The 21,801-nt window shown below is 40.0% G+C and overlaps 2 protein-coding genes across 11 annotated transcripts in view; one reads left to right on the top strand and one right to left on the bottom strand.

Moving 5' to 3' along the window:
- Positions 1-1,206, top strand: part of LOC109400789 (mucin-5AC) — a 232,592-nt gene extending 231,386 nt beyond the window's left edge. For all 3 annotated transcript variants that reach the window (XM_029875322.2, XM_029875323.2, XM_029875324.2), the window contains 2 exons: positions 303-443; positions 516-1,206. In XM_029875322.2, coding sequence (XP_029731182.2) covers positions 303-443; positions 516-611 — 237 coding nt within the window. In that variant the 3' untranslated portion in view covers positions 612-1,206. The remainder of the gene's footprint in view (positions 1-302; positions 444-515) is intronic.
- Positions 1,207-4,831: 3,625 nt separating this feature from the next.
- LOC109400777 (CD151 antigen) overlaps positions 4,832-21,801 on the bottom strand; it is a 323,911-nt gene continuing 306,941 nt past the window's right edge. For 7 of the 8 annotated variants that reach the window (XM_029869553.2, XM_029869588.2, XM_062855863.1 and 4 more), the window contains 3 exons: positions 12,148-12,321; positions 11,508-11,681; positions 4,832-5,391 (listed from right to left, as the gene is read on the bottom strand). In XM_029869553.2, coding sequence (XP_029725413.2) covers positions 5,248-5,391; positions 11,508-11,681; positions 12,148-12,321 — 492 coding nt within the window. In that variant the 3' untranslated portion in view covers positions 4,832-5,247. The remainder of the gene's footprint in view (positions 5,392-11,507; positions 11,682-12,147; positions 12,322-21,801) is intronic. The other variant, XM_062855865.1, reaches the window with a different exon arrangement.

The following is a 21,801-nucleotide window of genomic DNA, read 5'->3' on the forward strand; positions in this document are numbered from 1 at the left end:
CAGGATGAACTATTCTACTTTTCGAGGATTTAGCTTCCAACACTTTTCAGTATTTATTTTCCACAGCTTTTTGCTCCAGAACTTTACAGTTCCGGGAGGCAGCGCAAATCTTCTTGTTCAACTTCGGAAAGTACTGTCAAGACATAGGCTTTCTAGACTATGTGTTCAGTTTCGTGAGGCACGGCTTTGGTCTAGGCTTTATGGAAACTTATCAGCTTCAGTGGGAGCTGTTCAACTCCAGTGGGAGCTGCTCAACCCATTCGGACGTGATTCGTTTTGAACCCTCTCTCTCTCTTCCACAGAAACCCATCAATCCAAGCGTAACGGAGGAACCACCGTCGCTGTTCGGGGGCTTCGGCGGTATCAACCCCGGAGGGCAGCTACTGAATGCTGCGATCGGTGTAACACGAGCTGTTTCGCAGTTCCTGGGAGTTGCCCTGCAGGTTTGTCCAAAATATCTTCCACATGTTCATAGCATCGTGTAGTAACGCTTCATTTTTTTTTTATTGTTTTAGGGAGCGGCCAAAAGCTTCACCACTGCATTCAACCCAGCTACTCAACCCGCCTCGCAGGTGGACGATCTGAGCTACTACAGGTTTAGCGGTAGATGAACGGGTCCATTTCTGGTTAACGGGATTTAAGTCATACTCTCGTGGTAGCATTCCAGAACAAATAGGCTAGGCATAGCTAGTTAGTTCGATTAGTTAGTTAGTTAGTTGGTTTCTATACAATTTGAGATTTTGCTCAATGCGAGGCTAGTTCCTGCGGCCAGGTACAGGGGATCAGCAGTGTGCGATTGAGCCATGACGGACGAGTGATAAGCGCGTGAGTGAGTGTAGGTAGGTCCTTGTGATGTGATCGAGTTCTAAGGAAGGTGTACTGATAAGACTGTGAATTTACTGTTAGTGTCTATTTATTATTCGTTCTTGGCCACAAATGCTTATCCGATATCTAGCTAATGGTCGGCACTTTAAACCAGATCGCTTCGAGCTGCAAGCCCTCTTAACAAGATTCCATTTCTAATGTGTGATAATGCTTGCGTTCTACGTACGATAGGTGATTGCTTACGAATTCCATTTTATTTATATGCTCATCGTACTCAGAAACTTTTTTCGCTTTAAAGTAATGAAAACGGTATATTTTAAGCTCCGGCAATCGATTGTGCCATCGACCGAGAGAATCGGCTGCAGACGAGGCACGTATTTGTGTAAGGTAACGTGGAAGGTAGTTAGAGGATGTAATATGAACGTTCACCTAATCGAGTGTAGGCTACAAAGTGTGTTAAAATGACTAGACGTGATGCGACAAGCAGCAGACAAGAACTCATACTGTGGTGTAGATCTTTGTACATATTCGAATAAATATGAAGAGAATATTTTTAAAGCACGTTATTAGTAATCCTTCCATTCGAAATCCCATGGCTACGTTCTATGATCAAATGACTATGGTCACCTTCTCAAATACATGATATTTTTTAGAATCATATCTCCGCCAATTTGCTTCCAATCTCGAAAGTAAAGGGTGTCCACGATGAAATTGGCACACAGAAAATATTGTATAATTTTTGATTGCGTTCGCCAAAATAGCCAATTTTTTGACCATGAATAGTATATTATGTGTAGCTAATACCAATAGAAATACACTAGAACTCCAATGGCGCTGTAGTCATTTTTCGTATTTATTTAAATTTATAACTTTTATTGTAATTATTGATTGTTTTTAAGTGTCCAGCTTGAAGAGAATCTTTTGTTTTGGTAAACAAAATTTATTTGACACTTCTAGTACCGCTACTGACGCTGTAAGGGCGTGGCAAACTAGATGTTAGTCACACGAGCAGTCGCGACATTGGACTTCTGTGGTTAGTTATTCTACTCTAATACCATCAAGTTTTCATTAAAATCGGTTGAGTATTGGCGCAGATATTGTCGATATCATAAAATGCGATTTTAGAAAATTTGGGCTCCCATTTCAAAAAATTGCTTAGGCTTTAACTTCTTTGTTACCTCATCAAAACGTTTGAAAATTTCACTCGATATTCTTAACATAGTATCAATTAAGTGGTAAAAATTTGATCGAAATCGGTTCAGTACTTTTTCTAGTAAATATTCAAAGCTCAAATCGCTTCAAGGTAAATTTAAGGTACTTTTCAACCATTTTTAGTTCCGCGTGCACTATTTTGACTATAGAACTGGTAACACTGTCCCAATTTTTTTATCAAACTTTAACAGTGTAAAATTGTTGTGTTAAACTGTTTACAGTGAAAATTTCAGCCATTTTTGTTGAGTACTTTCAAAGTAAGAGCAATTTGAATTTCACTATACCAAAAACCACATCTGCTTATTGTGACATAGTGCGACATATACGGCTATAACTTTTTAACGGTATGATCAAATTGAATGAAATTTTGACAAATTACATATTTTCCAAAATGTTTATGTGCACAAGATTCTCAAGTGGCAATTCCCTTGTTTCAACGATATCTCCGCCAATACTCAACCGATTTTAATGAAAATTTTATGGTATTAGCTACACATAATATACTATTCATGGTCAAAAAATTATTTTGGCTATTTTGGCGAACGCAATCAAATGTTATACAATATTTTCTGTGTGCCAATTGCATCGTGGACACCCTTTACTGTCATGATGAAATCGGTGCTAGTTACCATTAGCCTGATGGGGGGTGGGGGGGGGGGGGGGGTGTTGTGGAATTCAAGGCGAGTTCAGTTGCCCCCCCCCCTCTTATATTCCGGAAGGAATTTCTGCAGGATTTCTTGGGGAAGTTTCTGAAGGAATTGCTGGCGTAGTTCATTTACGAACCGCTGAAGGAGTTCCTGGAGAAATCCCTGAAGACATTCCTGGAAGAAATCCTGGAGAAATGTCTGGAGGAATCCTTGAAAAAATCCCTGGCGGAATCTCTTGAAAATTTCAGGAGAAATCTGTGAAGGAATTTCTAAAGAGATTCAGGCATTTTTGAGGGAATTTTTGGAAGAATTCATGGCGGATTCCGTGGAGGAATTCCTCAAAGAATATCCGAAGAAATTCCTGGAGGAATCCGTTGAGGCATTCAAAAAGAAATCCTTGGAAGAACTCCTGGAGGGAGCTCTGGAAAAATTCTGGAGAAATCCCTGGTGGAATCCTTTGATAAATTTCTAGAAGAATCCATGCAGGTATCCCTGGAGTAATTTTTGGAAGAATCCCAGGAGGAACGCTTGAAGGAATTTCTGAAAGAGTTCGGGGAGGGATCACGGGATGAATTCGTGGAGGAATTTCTGCGGGGGTTCCACGAGAAATTCCTTGAGGAATTTCTGAAGAAAGTCTTGAAGAAATCCCTGTTGCATTTCCTGGATGTATTTTTGGAGGAATTCCTGAAGGAATTTCTGGACTGCCGTTCTACACCCGAAAATCTCCCTAATAAAGCTAATAATAATAATTGCTCAAATTTTGCCTGATAATATCTTAAGATGCGTTCATTTCACCTGCAAAATTTCATGTGAATCGGTGAAGTACCTTGTGTTGTAGCAATGAAACAGTAGAACGCGAGCATTTGAATTTTGTACAGCCCCTGGTTTAGCTTGTCAGCGCTGTAACTTTTGAATTTGATAAAGGAAATGGCTGAAATTTTGCACACAAGCCCCTCAATCTACTTTACTTGCATAGGCAAAATTCCAAAAAAATCGATGCACTATCAACAATTTTATAGTCGAAACATATATTGGGGCTGACCGTGATTTTAGCCCCTCAGACAACATTTAGTGAATACCCCTTATTGTATCGATTGTATTGTTGAAAGTACTACACCAATAATCATCAAATTTTGCAAGCATAATATATACATAATCAACTACCTTCTGTGAAAATTTCATGAAAATTGGCAGAGACATTTAAAAGTTATGAATGGGCAAACATCGCACATGAAAAACATGAAACATTGTCACTAACACTATCCCCTATCAACACCAGTAACTTTCAATCCAAATGATAAAAGTTGCAAGAAGGTGTCTCTTAAGTTTCACAACTGCTTACGAAATTTCATATTTATCCTCACAGAACTTTAAATTGTAGCGGAAAAGAACCATCTAGTATGCGAATGAAAATGGGTGATGATTGTACAACATCCTAAAAACCACGTCTGTTTGTTTCTCATCCACAGTTAAAAGCAATGCATCGATTTTTATGAAATTTTGCACAAATTATAAACATACATCAAAGAGTTCTCAGTTTATTTTTGGTCAATTTTTATTGCTTCAGTACAGAGTTACTGTCGTACTTCTATGTCCCGATTATTGCGGATACAGGCTTTAGCAGTTCTAATCTAGTGATAGCCTGGCCAAATACAAGATGATTAACATTGGGCGGTTTCGTTTTCCTAATTTGTAAGTGTATTGAAGTGTTAGTGAATTGTAGACAAAATCTTATCTTCTATCGGTTAATCTGTGATAATGAAATCGGCGAATGCGTGATATTATATATGAAAACTTTGGAGTTTCAATAGAAATGAAACAAATATTCAGAAGCTGCTCTGGTGTGAAATTAACCATGGTAGGTACGAAGTCATAGGGAACATTGAATTCATTTCGGATATCGGTAATAAAAACATCGAACGGTATTTCATATCTCTATTTTGTTAATTGCTTTAATTGGGGGGTCGCTGGCCTTCATCCAGGGGGTTGCGAGGGACAGTCGAATATTTTACTGCAACAGATAACAAATGAGAGGATTTCTATGGTAGGTCGCGAAAAGTACGTCTGCTGGCCAGAGGGGGTCGCGCACCTGAAAATTTGGGAACCTATGCTCTATTTGTAAGTAGTGTTAATGTGGTTCGATAACGTAGCTTTTCGTAAGTTCTATTGACTATATTTCACTTTGATTGGAAGTTGTACTTTTTACAAGGCATGTACGCTCCTTTTTTGTAATAAATACTTTTTATATATGATAACAAATATTAGAACTTCTGTTGAAATAAAATCTTGAAATCATTTAACATCTAATTTCCTAATCATAGGTTCTTATGTGCAAACTGTACAAATGTTTTTCCTTAAAACGTCACAAGTCACATCTAAGCATCCCAATCCTATTTACATTCAATATTCATCGTGAAGATCAATTTGATAACTGCTTCGCTTCGCTGAGCCACGCCGCAGCGAATGAAACCGCTCAAATCGTTTGGTCGTCGTAGCCGTAGATGAGGCTGATGTTATCCGGCAGCGGATCCATTAGTTCGACTATCGGATCCGCTGGCTTTTGTCAATCGAGCACATCCTTCAGCTTGACGTACAGACAGCAGGACAGTATCATGCCGAACACCTGAATCACGCAAATACCGAGCCCGATGGCCCCCAGCAGGATGAGGTGGTGCTTCAGCTCGTCGGCCATCTTGTAGATGCAGCCCTGCGGAGGATGGAATTTGATGCAGTTAGAAGTGGGAGAAGTATAGCCATGCACTAAAAGACGCGTTTGAGGTGAATGTAAATCAGAACACAAGAAATGCATCTCTGAATAATGTGGTATAATTTGAAATAACACGGAAATTTGCTGTTTCTGCGAACGGAAATTAAAAATGAATCTTTGATCTTGGAGATGAATCTTCTCGTCTTTGTTTATGCTTTTTAAGTAATTATAATGTACATCACAATTTTTCATACCAATGAATTACCTTTTTTAACTTTTTAATCCTTTGGAGCCGGAGGGGTCATATATGACCCCGACATAGAAACAGCTGTATAAATTCACACATCCACTAAAACAGAATATTGTCTTCGGCAAAGTTATTGCAAATTGAGTCTCCTATTAAGGAAAAATGGGAATATTTGTGTTTGAGACTTAACTGACAACCTAGAATAACATGAACACCATGAAGATTGGAGAAATTAAATAATTGACATACCAGTGGTTCTAAAAGCTGAATTTGGATATGAGTACCGTTCATATGTATTCATTCGCCGAGAATATCAAAAGATGTTTTATATCCTGGGATGTTCTAGATGTTTCAAACTGCCCTGAAGCTGAAGAAAAGTCTTTCATATCCACAAGAATAATTGTATGTGTTTTTGCCATAAATAATAGCAATACAAAGCTCTTGAAATCTACAATGTCATCTATAGATATGGATATTCCAGGTTAGTCAAACTACCTTGGAGTTCAGAACTTTAGGTCTACACTCGTTACAGTAGCCATATCTGTTATACTGAGTGACGTTGCATGATCAACCGCGATTACTGAACCAATCTGAATTCTACTTGATATTATAATAAACCTACGGAACATTCAGGGTCGTCCAAACTGTCCTATAATAAATTTCTTCAGACCAACAAAACTAACTTTATGTGTTGTCGAAATAAATAGTAGCATTGCATAACCTGCAAGGATCCGTGACGCTCTTGAAATATCAAATGTAATTTAAAGACACTTTAGGAATATTCTAGGTCCACTAAACTACCTTGGAAATTGGAACTTCAGATCTATATCTGCTATACTGAGTAACGATGCATAATCAATCACGGTTACTGGACCGAACTGAAGTGCACTATACATTAAAATGAACCTTTGGAACATTGAGGGTTGTCCAAACTGTTCTGAAGTTTAGTTTTTGACAGTAACAGTAGTTATTCTCACAATGAACTGTAACATTACACATCCAACTGTAATCTGTAATCCCCCTAAGCATTTCATCAGTTATTCCAAGATAGTTTTGAGATATTCCAGATCAACCAAACTACTTCGGAGACCATAGCTTCAGGTCTATACTTTTCATAATAGCTTCTGCCAGTACGTTAAGCAGTGTTACACCCACTGTATTTACCAAAGTAGTTCGAGGAACAATAAGCGCTGCTTTATATTTGGGGGATAATTTGGGCCACCCTTACTGCTATGCTGCCGTGTGCGTGCAGCATACACCCGGACCTCCATTTAGGCAACGATTCGGGACTACCTAAATAGAATTTATATCGAAATGGATTCATTATCTAAATGGATTCAGTTCTTTATAATAATGAATTTCAAGGTTGCAAAGAAGTTTGAGAAGGGCAAGTGGCTTGCACATGCAAAGGGGAGGGGATCAAGGCTTTCAGATGTAAAGGGGGGATGGACAGAGGGATTTCAAGGGAGTTTTTAGAGAGGAAGGGCAGAGGCGTTTCCAGGCGTTCCAAGCCGTTTCAAGGCGTTTCAGGAGGTTTCACGGGGCTTTTAAGGGGTTTCATATGCTCTCAGGTGTACTTCACGGGAGTTTCAAAAGCGTTCCAAACCGTTTCAAGGCGTTTCAGGGCATTTCAGGAGGTTTCAGAGGTATTGTAGGGGGCGCCAGAGGCATTCAGGTGCGTTTCACATGGATTGCATTTGTGTTTCAGAGGTGTTTCAAGGCGTTTCAGGAGGTTTTAGAGAGGTTTTGTGGGGCTTTAGAAACTCTCAGGTAGGGATGGGAACACTCACTTGCAAAAGGCTGTGAGGCAACTCTCCACGAAGTGAATGTTAATTCACAGCTCTGTCACGACTTTGGTGTGTGTGTGTGGGCAAGAAACCCTTACTCTATTCGGCAAACTTTCAGACAAAACCATAAGCCAATAGTCGTCCATACACCGTTTCTTGACTGCACGCTTCTGAGCTGAGAAAACAGCAAGTGAGTGTAACTCTTTGCAAGTGAGTGTTCCCATCGCTGCTGTCAGGTGAGTTTCACTGAGGTTTCATAATGGTTTCAGATGCGTTTCAAAGCGTTTCAAAGTGTTTCAATGCGTTTCAGGGCATTTCAGAGCATTTTAAGAGGTTTCAGGAGGTTCAACAGTGCCTTCAGAGGGTCGCTAGTGAATTTGCCAGAGGTTTAATAGGAGTATTAGTGGCTTTTCAAAGCATTTCAAGGCGTTTCAAGGCTGTTCAGGGAGTTTCAGAAGGTTTAAGGGGGGCTTAAGGGGGCTTCAGAAGCTCGCAGGTGAATTTCACGGAAGTTTCATGGGGGTTTCAAAGGCGTTTCAAAGCGTTTCAATGCGTTTCAGGGCATTTCAGAAGGTTTCCGATGAATTTCAAGAGGCTGAAGAGGATCGCTGCTGAATTTCACGGAGGGCTGAGGGTTTTAGAGACGTTGCAAAGCGGTTCAATGCGTTTCAGGAGATTTTATAAGGGTCCAGAGTATCTCATCAAATATCACGGAGGTTTTATAGAGATCTCAGAGGTGTTTCAAGGCGTTTCAAAGCGTTTCAGGAGCTTTCACAGGGATTTTAGGGGGCTTCAGTGGCTCTCAGGTGAATTTTGCGGTGTTTTAAAGAGGTTTTGAAGGCGGTTTAATGCGTTTCAGAGCGTTTCAGAAGGTTTAGAAGGCCTCAAGGCGGCTTTAGAGACTCGCAGGTGAATTTCACGGAGGTTTCATGGGGGTTTCAGAGGCGTTTCAAAACGTTTCAAAACATTTCAATGCGTTTCAAGGCGTTTCAGAGCATTTCAAGAGGTTTCACAGGGGTTTTAGAGGGCTTCAAACGCTCTCAGGTGAAATTCACGGAGATTTTATAGGGATTTAAGAGGCGCTTTATGGCGTTTCATAGCGTTTTAACGCGTTTCAGGGCGTCCCAGGACATCTCAGGAGGTTTTCAGGGGGTTTCAGAGGATCGCATGTGAATTTCTCGTGGGTTTCATAGGGGTTTCAGAGGCGTTTCAAGGCGTTTCAAAGCGTTTCAAGGCGTTTGATGAGGTTTCACAAGGGCTTTAGGGAGCTTCAGAGGCTCTTAGGTGACTTTCACGCAGTTTTAAAAGGGTTTCAGAGGCGTTTCAAAGCGTTTCAATGCGTTTCAGGACATTTCAGGAGGCTTCCGGAGAGTTTGAAGGGGCTTAAAAGTCTCGTAAGTAAATTTCACGGAGGTCAAATGAGAGTTTCAGAGGCGTTTCAAAGTGTTACAAGGCGTTTCAATGCGTTTCAGGGCGTTTCAAAGCATTTCTGGAGGTTTCACAGGGATTTTAGGGGGCTTCAGAGGCTCTCAGGAGGTTTTATGGGATTTCAGAAGGCGTTTCAAAGCGTTTCAAGGCGTTTCAGGGCGTTTTAGCGTTTAGCCCTCGTAGATTCGATGACCTTTACTCAAGGGAGTTCTTGGAGACCCTTAAAGATTCTTCGAACTCAAAACTTGATGGATCATAGTTACCTGAGGTTGTGTGAGTATGAACCTTAGTCGTAAATCTCTTAGAGACAACCAAATATCCAACCAAAATCCGATTACCAATACACAAGGAAGTTCTTGGAGATCCCCAAACTGACAACGAACTCACCATTTGACAGCACATAGTTTCATGAGGCTATGCAAGCGTCAATTTCATTCATAATACTCCAATAGATCACTGATTACACTTGTAGATCAGATGGCCAAAACTCCAGGGAGTTCTCGGATACTCTTAAACTTCTAAACCTTAAACACTCCGTAAACGTCGCTTAACTCTTAATTCTAATTTTTTCCCGTAAACCAACTTTATCTGTAATTTAGAGTACTCCAACTACTCTGAACACAATCAAATTCCATTTAGGTAACGTTATCTAAATGGAGGGACCTAAACTTCCAGCTAAGGTGAAGATATGACGAAGCCACACCTCGAGCACAAATCTGAAGGAAAACCGAGTGTTGCGGTGAATAATTGTTGATTCAGTTTTAATATAATTGTTACGGACGCTGAATAACTAAAATAGATACAATCATGACGATTGGTACTGATATGTAACTCAGAACACCATTAAAGATATACTTACGGCTAAAGACTCCATGCAATTTAATGGAGGACAGTAAATGCGATTCTGAATATCCCAAAGCTACGCCATAGTCTCTGATTGTACTCTGTAAGCTCCAGTAAGTATAATAGGTTATACAACATAAGTCTATATAGCCAAAACAGAAACATTTTTGGCTGTAGATGCTAGATTTCAAACATCAGAATAGATTGGATGACTCCAGCTGATCTGATGATGTCCAGATGATTTCAAAAGACTTACTGAACATAATGGATTACATATCGTAGTTTTGTACAATAAAAAAAAGTTACCGTTACACTCGTAGATTTTAGGATGTAATCTCAAGAACGGTTTCGATGACCTAGGATATCCCAACAGATCTTATACTGTCTAAATATTGAACCTTCAGAAGACTTACTGGACACGATAGAATACAAATCGTCGCTTTGTATAATGGAGTAAGTAACCATTACACCCATAGACTTTAGGATCTAAACTCAAGAACATTTGGATGACCTAGGAAATCCAAAATGATTTGATACTGTCAATTGAACTTTCAGAAGACTTATTGGACAAGGTAGATTACAAATCGTAGCTTTGGATAATTGAGAAAGTTACCATTACACGCAATTTCAAGAACAGTTTGGATTACTTAAGAAATCCCGACTGATCTGATTCTGTCTATTGAACTTTCAGAAGACTTACAGGACATGATAGAATACAAATTGTAGCTTTGTAAAATGAAAGATGTTACTTTAAGATCTCAACTCAAGAACAGTTTGGATGACCTAGGAAATCCCAACTGATCTGAAACTGCCTATTAAACTTTCAGAAGACTTACTGGAGATAATAGGTAACAAATCGTAGCTTTGTATAATGGAGGAAGTTATCATTACACCCACAGACTTTAGGATCTAATTTCAAGAATAGTTTGGATAACTTAAGAAATCCTGATTGATCTTATTTTGTCTATTGAACTTTCAGAAGACTTACTGGACATGGTAGATTACAAACCGTAGCTTTGTATAATGGAGGAAGTTACAATTACACGCAAAGACTTTAGGATCTAATTTCAAGAATAGTTTGGATTGCTTAAGAAATCCCGACTGATCTGATTCTGTCTATTGAACTTTCAGAAGACTTACTGAACATGATAGAATACAAATTGTAGCTTTGTGTAATGAAAGATGTTACGGGTGTAGACTTTAAGATCTCAACTCAAGAACAATTTTGATGACCTAGGAAATCCAAAATGATCTGATACTGTCTATTGAACTTTCAGAAGACTTACTGGACATGGTAGATAACAAACCGTAGCTTTGTATAATGGAGGAAGTTACCATTACACCCATAGACTTAAAGATCTAAACTCCAGAGCAGTTTGGATGACCTAAGAAAACCCGACTGATCTGATACTGTCTATTGAACTTCCAGAAGACTTACTGGACATGATAGATTACAAATCGTAGCTTTGTATAATGGAGGAAGTTGTCATTACATACCATAGACTTTAGGATCTAAACAGTTTAGATGACCTGCATCATATTCTACCCTTTTTAAGCTTTTTAGTACCAAAACCACAGAAATACGTAGAAAAAACTCTACAATAACATTTGGAAAATTTTCGGCTTCAAAGGGTTAAAGAACTCTAACATTGCTTCCTATTTTAGTGCTACTAAATAAAGCTGTCGCTCGAAGAACATTTTTTTTTTGGTTGCCAAATTGACTGATTTGATAAATTTGAGTGCATTTCCTCTTCCTTACCCCATCCTTACGCGTCTTTGCCAAAGATATACTGCATAACATACGAACGTACCGTGTAGGGAATGTTGCTCGGGCCGTCGCTGAGGCCGCACTTTGGTGTCATGCTGATGCAGCACGAGTCCGGTACCCGGCGGCCTTCGGTCGGTCGAATCAGATCCTTTCGGCGGGACCGCAACCACACGCTGTAGCGCCAGTCCTCGAAGCGCACTGCTCCACAGCAGCCGAACTATGTGTATATGGAGGGAAAGAAGAATATCCCAGTAAGGCATATAACAGCAGGCTTAAGGCGAAACTGGAAGCATTTTCTCATTTTTTCGGTTTTTGATTTTTATCAAATAACGAAGCAATATTTTCAAAATCGGTTTTCGTGCACATGTAGAGTATGGATCAAGGTATCTTCTGATTTTTTTTTTGAGGAGGAAAATGTTTTCCATTTTCGCAAAAACCATTTTTTTGTGCAATTTTGTTCAAAAATGGTTTCTGCAAAAACGAAAAACATTTTCCACTACAAAAAAATTCAGAAGATACCTTGATCCATACTCTACATGTGCACGAAAACCGATTTTGAAAATATTGCTTCGTTATTTATTAAAAAATCAAAAACCAAAAAGTGAGGAAATGCTTCCAGCTTCGCCTTAATGTGATGGATTGTTTCTCCGTTGGTTGGCTGGAAGCCCTTGCTTGGTGCTTACCTCTTGCTGCATGCGATCGATGGCTTCGGTTTGTCGCTCGCTGACACCGTACTGCTCCATAAAGGTGCTGTTGAGGCTGTGCTGCAACTCCAGTTCGATCTGGGTTTCGTACAGGTAAGCAAGTCCACCGACGATGGCCTCCAGCAGGAACACGAACAGCAGTATGAAGGTGTACTAGAGTGGGAAAGAGCGAAGAAAGCAAATGGATTGCGATTAAAATGCGGATAGTTCGTGACGGTGCGGTGGTGTTGCGCCGAAATTTATGCTATGTTGTGGTAAGGGGAATGAAATGTTTCGTTTTATTACTTGTCGGTAAGGTATATGAGAGCGGTACGTAAACTTATCGAGTTGATTTGAAGAACGAAACTTTGTCTTGAATGTAATGAACTATTAACATTAGATGTTTGATTATTTGGGTATGAGCTCCTGTTTTGGTTACTGCCCGGTAACTTAGTAAATTTTATATCAATTGGCTTATTATTTTATATACGACGAGATACGTACAGCTTATTGTTGGGAACAAAAATCAACTCCATTAATTTGAAATTAATGGTCGGATCGGACACTCCACAAGAAACTTCTAATGCATCTTGTCTATTTATCTCAAAATTCTAATTCAGAGCCATACTGCTATTGAAAGTGATATTAGGTGAGGTGGCTTTCCACGCACCATCACGAATCGATTTTGATCAATGTTTTTATCCTTCGTACACCTATAAGAAGGGATGGATGGATACCGGTTGGAAATCGATCCAAGGCCTCAGGGGCGATCCAGTGGTCTCAGGGACATTTTAGGGGGTCACATGAGATTTCAGGAGGGCTCCATGAAGTTTTAAGGGGCGTCAGGGGCGTTTTAGGAGGTCTCAAGGGGATGTCCATAATCCACGTAGACCAATTTTTGGCCATCTCAGACGCCCCTTTCCCCTCGTAGACTTTCGTCCATAAAAAAAAATTGAGATTTGTATGGAGCATTGACTTTGACCAGACCACCCTTCCTCCCCCCAAAAATCTACGTGGTTTAATAATGGTCCCTAAGGGCATTTTAGGAGGTCCCAAGGGCGGTTTAGGAGGATAGCTAGCGTTTTAGGGGATGTCAGGGGCGAATCAGGTTTTATTTAATCTTTTTATATCGGTGAATTCGAACCTTATGCTAGTTCTTCACATTCTCTGGGGGATTTCACGGGGTTTCAAGAGAGTCTCAGGAACGCTCAGGGGATCTCATGTACGTTCTTAGGGGATCCCCGCTGGTTTCAGGGGGTTCCTTTAGGTCTAGGAGATTTCAAGGGGCTCTAGGCAGTCTCAGAGGAGTTCCTGGGAATCTAAGAGGCGTTTTAAGGGATCTCAGGGACGCTTCAGAAGTCTTAAGGTTGCTCCGAGCTTCATACCATTTAAACGCTCCTGATATCCCCATAATAATTTTGAAATACCCCTTAAGAACCTTAAACACTTGAGATACCTTCAGAAAAACCAATTGAAACCTCTAGAAGCGCCCCAAAAATATCTTGAAACATCCTTGAAACCTTCCTTATCACATTAAAATGCCCTTGAAATCATCGTTATTCATTTGAAATGACCTTCAACCCCTTGGAACGCCTTTAAAAGGCTCCAGAAACCCCCTGAAACACATCTGAAAAACCTTTGAACTTCCATCTGAAATGCTCTCACCCTTAAAAAGTTTTTGAAATACCCTGAAATTCTCTGAAAAACTTCGAAACGCCCCTGAAAGCCCAGGTATTAATTAATTTCTTCAGCAAAAGGTTACAATTATATTGCACCCATTTGGAGTCGGCCCGAATTCATTATTATCACAGCAGCGTCTAGCGTAAACAAAATAAGTTTGATTATTGTGAAATGTCGCTGGGAAATGATGATTTGTGAATTTTCAAATTATCACAGTAGTCTACATTTTAATGAGAAACCCAATAATAAAACTGAATCAACATTTCTTCGAAATTACAGGGAAACCCCCTGAGAAAACCCTTAAATTCCCCCGAGACCCACTAAAATGTCCCTGGGACCCCTGGAATCCATCTGAAACACCTCAGAAACCCCGTAGACCCTCTGAAAAGCTCCTGAGACCTTCTGAAGCTTCACTGAGGCCTCCCGGTACACCCTGAAACCTCTTAAACCCCTTGAGATTCTCTGCAACGCTCCTGAGACTCGCAGAAGTGTCCCTGAGACCCCCTTGAACACACCTATAATCCATTTTGATCTCCGGAAATACTCCTAAGATTCTCTGAAACGCCGTGAGACCGTCGAAACGCCCCTAGTACTCCCTGGAGCCTCTTGAAACCTCCTCAATCCCTTTAAACGCTTCTCAATCCTCCGGTACCTTCAACAAAACGGCTCTGGCCACCCCTTGAAACTCCCCTGAAACGCCCCTGAAACATCCTTAAATGCCCCTGAGACCATATGAACTACTCTGGAACCCCCTGTAGCCCCCTGTAGCCCCCTGAAGCGGCTCTAAGACCTCCTGAAGTGCCCTCGGGCCCCTGGAGACCTCCGGAACTCGCTATAGTTCCCTGAAACGCCCCATGGGTTCTCTGAAACGATCCTACAACTACAAAAATAACCTGCATTATAAGAGGTTTTAGTAAATTACACTACGTTAAATTATATATGTTGCCGTATTTTGCATACTATATTATGTCTAAAAATCCCAACTATTACACAATAACGGTCGAATTAATTTTCTTTTATTTACAATGTTTCGTTATTTGTGAATGGCGCCGATTGTAATTTTATAGACGCAGTATAAGTAGTCGTCATAGTTCCCAATAGTTCTCTTTTTGGACAGTTTTAGATATATTTAATAATTTATTTAAAAAAGTAGCCTTTTTCACACCTTTTTAACATTTACAGAGGCAAAATGGGGCAAGATTTTTTACTTGAATATGAAAGAAGTTTATGATAGGTGTTAGTTTTGTTTCAAATCATGCTCGACACTGGTTTCCTTGACATTGAAATCGAGCTGTGAAAAATGCTAGTTCTTAACAGAAATTGTCAACATACTCAAAAAGTATTGAAGATACAGTCTACACTCCTACTACACGGCTTCCGTTTACACGGTCACCTATAACACGGATTCCTATTACACGGCAGTCCGTGTTGTAGGAATCCCAGAGCTTATGGGATTTTGCCTAATTGGGGGTTTGAGCGAATATCTTAGGCGTATTACAAGATAGCGCCATACTTTCTTTGGCAAAGTTGTGTATAGTACTATAAGAGATCTATTACACAATGTCAACTAACATCCAGCCAGTTGGCAATTTGGCCTCTATAGGCGCTATGTAGAAGAGGTTGCTATGGACACTCGCCAGTAGAAGCACTCATAAGTTATCACATGTGATATCTCAAGATCTACTTTTTATTATGAACAATACTGTCTTCGGCAAAGTTATTCAGTAGGTCAAGAACAATCTGGTGATTCACCAATTAGTTTGTGATTTCGTCGCTAGATGGCGCTAGTCGTCAAGTAAAGTTTCAAACTTCTCTATCTCGGGATCCAGAGCAGAGGGTAAAGTGTCGTCTCCGGCAAAATCCTTCAGGAAGTCAAGAGCTATCTGGTGATTCAACAATAAGGTAAAAGCTGTTTACTTTTCGATTGATTGCTTCTAGTTAGCGCTAGCAGCGAGAAGTGTGGACAAGAACCTTTATAGCAATTAGTTTCCGGCGCTGACAGCCCGGCGGTGACACCATCGTTTGAATTCAACCCGTCGTCTTCAGTACTCTCGTTTGTCAACATTCTGAAACTTTCACCGCATCGCACCGCACCGCAAGCTCACGGAAGAATGGTAGTAAGAACTGTCAAATCTTAAGGAAAATTGCGGAAAGCGTTGATTGTTGGAAAACGGGAGAGTTTTGTGAAAAGTTAGTGAATAGAAATCAGGAATACTTTTTTTGCCGAAAAATTTTGATTTTACTACCACACAAAAAAGAGCCATCTGGCGTATTTTCAGTTTGGAATGTCAATGTCGCCACTAGGTGGCGTTAGTCGTCAAGTAAAGTTTCAAATTCTCTATCTGGAATCCAGAGTAGATAGAAAAGTGTCGTCTTCGGCAAAGTTCTTCAGAAAGTCAAGAGATATCTGGTGATTTAAAATTAGTTGGTGATTTCGCAGCTAGGTGGCGCAAGTTGTCAAGCAAAATTTTAAACTTCTCTAGCCCGCAATCTAGGGCAGATAAAAGAGAATCGTCTTCGGCAAAGTTCTTAAGGAAGTCAAGAGCAATCTGGTGATTTAACTATTGGTGATTGCGCCACTTGGTCGCGCCTTTTCAGGATCCACAGCAGAAAGATTTTTCAATTGAATATGGAAGAAGTTTATGATAGGTGTTAATTTTGTTACAACTCATGCTCGACACTAGCTTCCTGGACATTGAAATCGAGCTGTGAAAAATGTTAGTTCTTAGCAGAAATATGCAAAAAACTTAAAAAGTATTGAAGATACAACTTTGTCATCTTTAAAGAAAACATGTATTTTATCATATACAATAACTTTGTAGAACTTTTCAAAAATTCTAAAAATGTCTCAAAAAAGTTACAATGAAATTACTGATATTTAGGAGTCGTTTACAGAAAATGACCCATATCTTTCAAAATGGAGCAGATAGAACAAAAGTTTTTACGGCAAGTTTTCTTATAATGATATTTCTTACTGAGTGCTTATCGACTGTAGGCAGGTTTCGATAAGTGTAGGCGATCAACACTCAAAAAGTTCAGCTAAAAGTGAAGCAAAAATAAGCTACCCTTTATACCACTACATCGTCAACCAAACGTAGCGATACAGCAAACCGAAGGTGGCACCATCCAAATTCCGTTGGACAAGGTTCCATGGGCTTCCATGGATTCTAACAAGAAAGCAAGCCTTCAATCCCCTGAAGAAGGTTTAAAATAAACCGAAACCGTCGGAATTTGAGGCATACTTGTTTTCGCTGCTATCACCGACTGCAAAAGCTGAGAGAATCCCCATATCCGATATTTCCTACGACTTTCCTGAAGACATCAATACACTATATTCACATGTGATATAAACAGAATTTTCAACTCACTACTAAGTGAATCGACCACAAAAGTAATACTTTAATAAGAAGGATTCTTGTATTTTGAATAACCTCTTCGAACAAACTAAGCTTGTAAGTTCAATTTTTCAAGGTCAAAATAATTTATAACATGGATTTGGGATTTTTTGAAACATTGATCGTAAAATTACTTAAAAAATACTTTGGGTTACGTACAAAAGGCTGAATTACGAAAGGCTGAAATAACAAAAGGCTGAAACACAAAAGGTTGAATGCATCAAAAGGCTGAAATAACATAAGGCTGAATACACATTCTGTGATAACACAAAGAGAGGATCGACGAAGAGAACTCGAAAATGTCAGTTAGACCCAAATGAAAAATCAGTGTCGATTCATTGATTTTGATCTATTTGATCATTTGCTTGTCCGACGACAATTACCCAGCCGTGGCACTCGCATTGGTTTTGCTTGAGCTTGACGATTGACCGTCCAGCCTTCCCCTAGTTCATGGTTGGTCAAACTTAGCCATTTTGGGTGAACATGCTTCAGTTACTATGATCTGAATCGGTAAGTTTTACAACTGGTCATAGTGCTATAGATTATTGAAAGCCTACATTACGCAGACAGTATTTTTCAGAAGAATGGCATATATGGCGCTGTCCATAAACTACATAGACTCATTTTTGGCCATCTCCCCCTTCCCCCTCGTAGACTTTTGTCCATCCCAATTCCATTTCAAAGAAGGGAAAATCTCTGATGATATTGTTAGTAGCTGTAATGATAAAACTCTCCAAAACAGCATCACTCGAAACTTGACTCGAAAGAATAGCTTATGTTTTATGAAGGAAAAATTACCGATATGAATATTATTATTCCTCTTTGTGTTCATTTGTATACATCATTAGCCTCTTAACTAAGCTCAGTTTAGAAACTAAGACCCATGCTGAGGATAACGCGTTCGATTCACGTTCGGACCAAGAACTGTTCATTATGAAAATTATCTTCGTGCCTGTTACACGATATGCCAACGCTGAGAAAGAGGCTTGATCTCAGTTCAGCGCTACTTCAAGAAAAGAAAGAAGTGCTATAACGTATATATGCATTTTTGTATTTTCAGCCTTTAAAATTTTCAGCCTTTTGTAATTTCAGCCTTTCGTAATCAGCCTTATGTGCATTCAGCCTTTTGAAATTCAGCCTTATGTTGCCATTCCTATCAGTAGGTCAGCTCCAGAGGCATGTTCTCTTCCATTTGGGAAATTTGTGCCATCCGAATACTTTAAATAGTATTTCACTGTCTTTGGAAGATACGTGTGTTTGAGCATGCAGAACAGCTTTGTAAAACATTTGAAAATTCCCAAAACTTGAAAATTGAAAATTTTACGACAAAAAAAACTGATGAAATATATTGGGCATTTTCTGTAAACTAAATATTAGGTTTTTGCCTTTCTCGTACACTAAGTGTACTGGAAAGGCTATATGTTCACTCCAAAAATGACTTTTTGATAGAAGGCCCGGAGGGTCGAGTCACATATACCAATCAACTCAGCTCGACGAATTGAGGTGATGTCTGTGTGTGTGTATGTATGTGTGTGTGTGTGTGTATGTATGTGTGTGTGTATGTGTGTGTACAAAAAAAACTCACATCACTTTTTGGCAGTAAACCTCAACCGATTTTAATGACCAACGGTTCATTCGACGCGGAATCTGGTCCCATTGTTTCCTATTGAAAATGGTTCGAATCGGTCCAGCCGTTCCGGAGTTATGGCCATTTATGTGTTCCGGATCGGTACCCCAGGAAGGGGCCAGATATGAAAACGATACAAACCCATTCATGCGACACATCAAACCGCGGCACTTTCGAAAACATGATGAATGGTAAACAGGAAAATAGTCTCGGACCATATCTGAACCGGTAGTGTTCCGGAACCGGTTCCGGGTGACCCGCCGGAAGTGGCCAAATATGAAAGTTAACCAAACCCATACATGCGACACATCAAACAGCGGATTTTTCGATAACCTGATAAACAGTGGGCAGGAAAATATTCTCAGACCATATTTGAACCGGTAGTATTCTGGAACCGGTTCTGGGTGTTCCGCCGGAAGTGGCTAAATATGAAAGTGAACCAAACCCATGCATGCGATACATCAAACAACGACTTTTTCGATAGCCTGATGAACAGTAGGTGGGAAAATATTCTCGGACCATATATGAACCGGTAGTGTTCCAGAACCGGTTCCTGGTGACCCGCAGGAAGTGGCCAAATATGAAAGTGAACCAAACCCATACATGCGACACATCAAACAGCGGATTTTTCGATAACCTGATAAACAGTAGGTAGGAAAACAATCTCAGACAATATCTGAACCGGTAGTATGCCGTAACCGGTTCTGGGTGTTCCGCCGGAAGTGGCCAAATATGAAAGTAAACCAAACCCATGCATGCGATACATCAAACAGCGGCTTTTTCGATAGCCTGATGAACAGTAGGCAGGAAAACATTCTCAGACCATATCGGAACCGGTAGTGTTGCAGAACCGGTTCCAGATGTCACGCCGGAAGTAGCCAAGTACAAAAGTTAACCAAAACCTTACATGCGACGCATCAAATCGCAAGCTCTTCAGGCAACCTGATAAACGGTTAATAAAAGAAAATAGTTTCAGATCAAATTTGGAACAACCGATAGAATTCCGGAACCGGTTCCGGGTGTCCCGCAGGAAGTGGTCAAATCTCTACTACATCAAAACCCATGCCTGCGGCACATTAAACAGCGACTTTTTGAATAACGTGATGAACGATTAGCCAGAAAATAGGCTCAGACCACAACGAAGATCTTTATAAAGGCTACCGATAGTGTTCCGGGACCGATCTAGGGTGTCCAGCCGGAAGCATGCGACACATCAAACCGCGGTCTTTTTTTAAACCATGAGGAACGATTAGCAAAAAAAATAGGCTCAGACCACATTGGAGGCTACCGATAGTGATGCAAAACCAGCATTGGGTGCTTCGTAGGGTGCTTCGCAGGAACTACAAAAATGAACAAAGTCAATGCAAGCGATAAATATGTGTAAGAGAACAAAATCTTGACTGAACTAAGGCCACATACATACAGACGTCTTACTCTACTCACTCTCCATTGGAGAGTGAGTAGCAGTACTGCAATTTTTCGACAGGCCTTTATGATAGCGATATTTTGCTTTTTTTCATTTTCTTCGTTTTGTTTTTCCTGTCAATGTTGCTTTCCGATCAGCAACACGGGAGCGAAATGAAATAGGTACTCACACTCACATGCAGCGTGCTGAAAGCGAGAGCTGACCGGGCTAAATTTCCATTCAATTTTCTGTATTTGAGTGTTTTCACCCGTGGTATTGACCAATCCAAATTCCTGTGTGGTAGTGGTTTGTGTTCAGATTTCCCGTGTTAATCTATCTGTAAGAACTTTGTAAACATCTTTTGTTCTCACGTATATGGATAGACTTGCATTAGGTTTCGTGAGACATTTTTTGGACAACTCAATTGTATAGGGCACTCACTTTCACAAGCCACCGCTTGAGACGAATGGCCTGTCAGCATGAGTAGTGTGTGAATGATTGGGAATTGACCTTGTTGGGTTGCTCATGAATGGAGCTCTCGGACTCTGTCAGTTCTCACATCCAGGAACTGAAAATGACCGCCGCAGTCATTCATTTTCGGCTGAAAAACAGGCACTGACACTGATATTTTGCAGGACTGCTCTCCATCGTCCTTGTTTTCAACGGTTGAATCAAATATTAATCGTTTTTGCTCGTTTGACGTCTACTCACTACCAACATCAAGCCAGCAGCGGCTTGTGAAACGCAACCTGATTAGCATTTGGCGATTATTTTTTTGTAACGATGAATATAATAGCAATATGTTACAATTGATATGTCTTTTTTTTCTGTACTAAAGCAATCTCATCAAATCACTGAGGTGTAAAAATATACAGTAGGATAGGTCAACGTTATGAGAAAATGAAAATTATCGCATCAAAGCTTTTTCAATCCTCTTTTGCGTCTAAAACTACTGGGAATTTTTTTATGGGATTTAGATGGGCAATTTCACTTGCTTGCATTTTTTGTCAAATTTTACATGAATTTTGAAACCTATGATAATAAAATACAGCCTAAAGTGTGAAGAAAAAACTATGTCGAAGACCGTAAAGTCATCTGTGATTGTGAAAGACGTTATATCCTAGCTTGTAATAATCGTCTTGATGTTGATCGGTCTTCAGTGATAGTGAAGGTGCTCAGGCAGTCAACTGAAAACTCTGATATTTTTCAGCTCTGTCTATACGTTTAACGTAACGTCGGAATATGTTCAATTATTAAGTTTCCCAATTTTATTAAAATTATTGCTTTTCTAAATAAGGTATTCTCAGGATTCAGGAACAGTTCGCATTACGTCGACGGAAATATCATGCTTCGGAATGCCCATGCACAGAAACTAGCTAAACAAAGCAATAGTCGAAGATTCCAAAAACAGGGACCGAATTCTAGACCGTCCGATAGGTAAGAGATTGTCCGCATCACGACGGTTTCAAACCGAACGGACTCAATAAATACCAAAACTTCCGTGTGACATTTTTAAGTTAATCAAGGCCATCTTGACTAGGAAACCT

This window comes from Aedes albopictus, chromosome 3 (genome assembly GCF_035046485.1).
Source record: "Aedes albopictus strain Foshan chromosome 3, AalbF5, whole genome shotgun sequence".
Lineage (NCBI taxonomy): Eukaryota > Metazoa > Arthropoda > Insecta > Diptera > Culicidae > Aedes > Aedes albopictus.